Source organism: Cottoperca gobio, chromosome 16 (assembly GCF_900634415.1).
Source record: "Cottoperca gobio chromosome 16, fCotGob3.1, whole genome shotgun sequence".
Classification (NCBI taxonomy): Eukaryota; Metazoa; Chordata; class Actinopteri; order Perciformes; family Bovichtidae; genus Cottoperca; species Cottoperca gobio.
This window is the reverse complement of record NC_041370.1, coordinates 12,742,732-12,747,769: the sequence shown is the minus strand read 5'-3', so window position 1 is coordinate 12,747,769 and position 5,038 is coordinate 12,742,732. Positions and strand designations below refer to the sequence as shown.

Genomic DNA, 5,038 nt, shown 5'->3' with positions numbered 1-5,038 from the left:
AATAATCCCTGGTCGTTTTAATTAACTTTTCCCTGTCCTGTAATGACCAAGCTGGTCAACAGACCCGGTCAATAAGCATGTTAATATCAAACAAATAAAACTGCGGATGATTAAAAACCTCCTGCGTTATTAAATTTGAAATTCAAATGAAATGTATGCTCCCAGTGCGCACTGCATGCTAATAGCGCCCACAGAGTCCCAGGGTTCAACACACGTTTTGCCTACAAGTTCTTATTATGTAACAGGAGCTTCCTTCGTAGATTTAACTGAATGTCAGTGGGCAAAGTGATAAACCTATTCAATATAACCATTTTATTTTCACTCTGACACAGAGTGCAATCACTTACTTTCATAAATAATCTCAGTTAACCTGCGGCACAAACAGTCTCTATACTGCCAATGAACCATCCTGAGAAATTTTACTTTTTTTATTTTATATTAGTCATTTTGATGCTGAAAATGCTCCAAAGTCAACTACATCGACCCCTCATCATCTTCTTCATCTTCTGTTTTAGACTAATAAAATTAAAATTAATAATACTCCACCGGAATGCACCATCTTGCAATTTTAATCAAAACTGTTAAGATAATTGAACGCAATTACAGTAATGTGAAAGTTTGAGACGGTGCAGATAAACGAGCAGAACAATGCAGCCTTTATATCTTGTTTAATAGTTTGTGTATATTAACTCTTAAGAAGTTAAAACGTGCAAAATCCCGCGGGGTGATGTATGCCAGAGCCAGAATACGTTACTAATATGAGGAAGATGTGGAAAAGAACAAGGGAGGCTTTTATAAAATAAAACACCTAAAACGGATAAAGTGCTGCACTGAAGTAAATACACACGTATGCGCAGGATGAAGTGAGGTTGACCCACTTAAAGTTTTACCAATGTTTATATCTGGGGGGAAAGGAGTTGACATTAAACTTTTCGAGCCGAGATCATTTCAAAACAGTACGGAACATTTAAGTAATTTTGTTTTTGGAGGAGGGGGGATGGAAAAGGAACTTAAAACTTAGGGTTAGGGTCACAGTTTACCAACCTGTTTTTATTTACCGCCACAGCTACATCACCAAGCACAGGTCATCATCCCGCTTTCTTTAAATTTATGGAACGTGATGTTCTGTAAATTTTCAATAAGTGGCCCCCTAATTCCTCCTTCCTAATTCACTCTCATTTAACTTTACCTTCCTTCCGCTGTCTTTTATTATGGAGGGGGCGGTGGGGGTGGAGGAGGGTGGAGAGCTGTCTGAGGTGCTCTATTGATGACCTCACGGTAGTATGTGGCAGTGCGGCGGGACGGAGCCGCTGATTGGTCGCCCGTGTCACAGCGGCACTTCAAAGCCGGAGAGGAGCCTACAATTGAGGAAGAATGGGCGGAACGCATCATTGTATTGCACACCTCTAAAAAAACAGTGCTCTGATTCATAAATATAAAAAGATCCTCTGAGGAGGGCAGTGTTTTTGTGTGATGGCTACTTCACTTCTAGGGGTGAGTCGAAAGGACTTTCTTACTGGTTTAATTAGTTCTTGTCATTGTCCGGCGGAGGAGGATTAAACTTACAGCAGCCGCAAAGTAGCAGCAAAGGCAGTGCGTTGGTTATATTTTCAGCAAGCGGTTCGCATGAGAAAGCCAAGGCTCTGTAGACGGGATAGAAGTTTTGACCTGGTGCTCAAAAACACGCATGTTTTCCTTGGTGTCCTGTTTGGCATGCATTTGTAAGCGCACGGCGTCTCATTTCAGTTGTCGTCTTTCTGTTCGTCCAGGTAGGAAGTGATAATACTCTAATGTAATGATTTCAAAACTTTAAAAAAAAGTGTAAACCGACAGTTTATTAGACATCAAACAGTTTACTAACTTACCCTTGTCTTTCGAGCTGAAATACTGCTTAGAAATGTGTGTAATGAACCTGTTAAACTTGTTAGACTGATCAGTCACTCACAGCTTGTTTTGTCCTTTCAGGAGGAGCCGAGATTAGGATCGACTCCTTTAGCCATGTTAGCTGCCACATGCAACAAAATAGGGAGTCCGAACCCTTCACCGTCGACTATTTCGGATAATTCCTCGTCCTTTGGAAAAGGCTTCCACCCGTGGAAAAGAGCTGCTGCGAGCAGCTGCAGCCTCGGATCCGGCCTGTCCGGCTTCGGGGTGTCCCGCAATGGAGCCGGCATCTCGGACTCTTTCTGCACCAACAACTCCAACGGATCCAGTGCTTTTTCCCTCACGTCTGGTGCCTCACCCGGTTCACACTTTGGAAACGATTATTCGGTTTTCCAAGCGTCCGTTTCGGGCAACTCTCAAGAAACCAGCCACCAGCCGGTTTTCATCTCGAAGGTGCACACCTCAGTGGACAGTTTGCAGGGCATCTACCCGAGGATGAGCGTTGCGCATCCCTACGAGTCCTGGTTCAAATCGTCTCATCCCGGTATCCCCACAGGAGAGGTTGGAACCACCGGAGCCTCTGCGTGGTGGGATGTGGGAACGGGATGGATTGATGTTCAAAACCCTAATGGAGCAGCACTACAAACGTCCCTACATTCCGGTGGACTCCAGACCTCCTTGCACTCTCCTCTGGGCGGATATAATTCTGATTACTCGAGTTTAAGTCACTCTGCTTTCAGTACAAGTCCCTCTCCACACCTGTTGACAACCGGCCAGCACCTGATGGACGGTTTCAAGCCGGTGCTATCCTCTTATCCGGACACAAGCCCATCTCCATTAGCCGGGGCAGGGGGGACTATGCTCTCCGGGGGTCCACCTGCATCTTTAGCGGGGTCTCCGAGGTCATCTGCCCGGCGGTACTCAGGCAGAGCCACCTGCGACTGTCCAAACTGCCAGGAGGCGGAGAGACTGGGACCGGCGGGCGCCAGCCTCCGGAGGAAAGGTCTCCACAGCTGTCACATCCCCGGCTGTGGGAAGGTTTACGGGAAAACATCGCACCTAAAGGCGCATTTGAGGTGGCACACCGGCGAGAGGCCGTTTGTGTGCAACTGGCTCTTTTGCGGGAAGAGGTTCACGCGCTCCGACGAGCTCCAGCGACATTTACGCACACACACCGGGGAGAAAAGATTCGCCTGTCCGGTGTGCAACAAGAGATTTATGCGTAGCGATCACCTGAGTAAACATGTAAAAACTCACAGCGCCGGAGGATCCGCCGGCTCTGGCTCCGGGGGCAGCGGAGGAAAGAGGGGGAGTGATACCGACAGCGAGCACAGCGCGCCGGGAAGCCCTCCGTGCCATTCCCCCGACCTGTTGCACCCACCTGAGTCAACCCAGGGAGTAGGCATGAACGGCCTCTAAAACTCCCCTCAGTGAAGTCAAAACTGTAAAACAACAAAGTGTTGTGACGGAATTGTCCGAGAAGACACGGAAGTGGACATACTTTGGTGTATGCGAAATGCTTCATAATGAGTGTTGTCATTTAATGAGAAAATAGGCCTATACGTTTCTTTGACTTTTTCCAAGTGTTTAAGACGACTAATTACATAATTTCATAGCTGTACCATCAGAAACTTCTCATTAACACATCTACGGTGTGAACGTGTAATCAAGTTATTGTGGTTCACACTGGAACAGGGCACAACTCAAACTTTGTTTTTGCATCCGAACCTGAATTCTTTGATGTTTTATTTCCCAGGATAGGATAAGCAACATATATAAACACTGCTGTGAAAAATGTAGGCCTGCAAAGTAGTGCTACTACTGTCATACATATTGTTCAAAACCAAACTCTGGCACTTTATTATCGAGCAGGAGAAATTGTTCATTTTTATCCCTGTGGATAGACTGCTCGGTAGGAACAAATACCTGTAGAGTGTGGTACGATTCGAGATGGGATAGTTTCGTTTTATCTGTCTGATCCTATCAAGCGATAATGGAGGAGCAGTTATAGGTTTATATCCCATATTGCTATTCAACAGCCTACAGTATGTGCGTCAAGTCACGTTTGTAAGTAGGCCAGGCGAGGTTACTTACACTTCGCTGCAAAATGTGTTGTACATAATGAGAAATGTAGGTTAGAATAATTACAGCCCAATGTAAAGGTGAGTAATGTATTTGTCCAGGAGACGATTTTGTATAGGTATTTCTAGTTGTATATGGACTCTAGTAAATATTTGAAAATATACGGAAATGTACTTGGATTTTTCTTTGACATGATATGAAATGTACTGTGGGGAGTTATATTTAACCTCGAGTTTTCTTGTATTTAGGGGTCTGTCATTAGGCGCACTTTGAATTTATTTGTAAGGTTTGGAAATCATTTACTGTTTACCCACTCATTTAATTTAAGTAAGCATGTTGTAAAGTGATTTTAATTTTACAATGATATTTTTTTCCCTCCGAGAATGGCTTTTTATGTAAGCCACTCAATAAAGTCAGTATGAATTCAGAAGCAGTTGATCGACTCCAAGTTTGTTTGATTGTTGAGTCGATACAAATCTATTTTTGAACGGCAGACCAGAACGTTGTAACATATTAGATTGCCTAGAATTTATTTAAATCATTAATGAAATAACATATTTTGCGTTTTATAACCTCCCTACAGCTCCGCCTTTTCCCGGCCAGGGTGGAAAAGGGGCCTGCAACAAGATCGAGGCCTCACCCAGAAATTATTTTACATTTCAATAATAAAATTAAAGCAATTAAATTGAGTTTTTGCTTTAAAATACAAATAAAAAAACAGTCAGGCACAATTCCTGGTCTATGTCAGTGTTTATGTTGAGCGTGAAAATAAAACTTCAAACTTCTGAGGGCGAAGTCAACACAGGTCAAACACGCCTATAATTATGTTAACCCACCACTTTATTACTACTTAATAATTGTATTATAAATAGCACGTGATTCACTTTATTTTCAGTTTACGTACTGTCAATTTGGTTATAATTGACATTATTCTTCCTAAATTCCAAAAATAATAATTCAGGGTTGTTTTTTCATTGTGATAAAACTTTCTTGGTCAGCGGACATTCCTCCAAAGCGTGCACATTGTGTTGACTCCAAATTGTGTTGGTAATAAATGCGCAGTAGATTTAGA

At 43.2% G+C, this 5,038-nt stretch overlaps 1 protein-coding gene across 2 annotated transcripts; it reads left to right on the top strand.

Annotated features, from left to right (window-relative positions):
* Nucleotides 1-1,378: 1,378 nt before the first annotated feature.
* sp8b (sp8 transcription factor b) lies at nt 1,379-4,399 on the top strand. 2 transcript variants are annotated; one of them, XM_029451638.1, is made up of 2 exons: nt 1,379-1,494; nt 1,966-4,399. In XM_029451638.1, the coding sequence occupies exons 1-2, from the start codon at nt 1,474-1,476 to the stop codon at nt 3,301-3,303; spliced, it is 1,359 nt and encodes a 452-aa protein (XP_029307498.1). In that variant the 5' UTR covers nt 1,379-1,473; the 3' UTR covers nt 3,304-4,399. The 2 variants fall into 2 exon arrangements, with proteins under 2 accessions (XP_029307498.1, XP_029307499.1); XM_029451639.1 differs by lacking the exon at nt 1,379-1,494 and adding an exon at nt 1,498-1,769.
* The last annotated feature ends 639 nt before the right edge of the window (nt 4,400-5,038 follow it).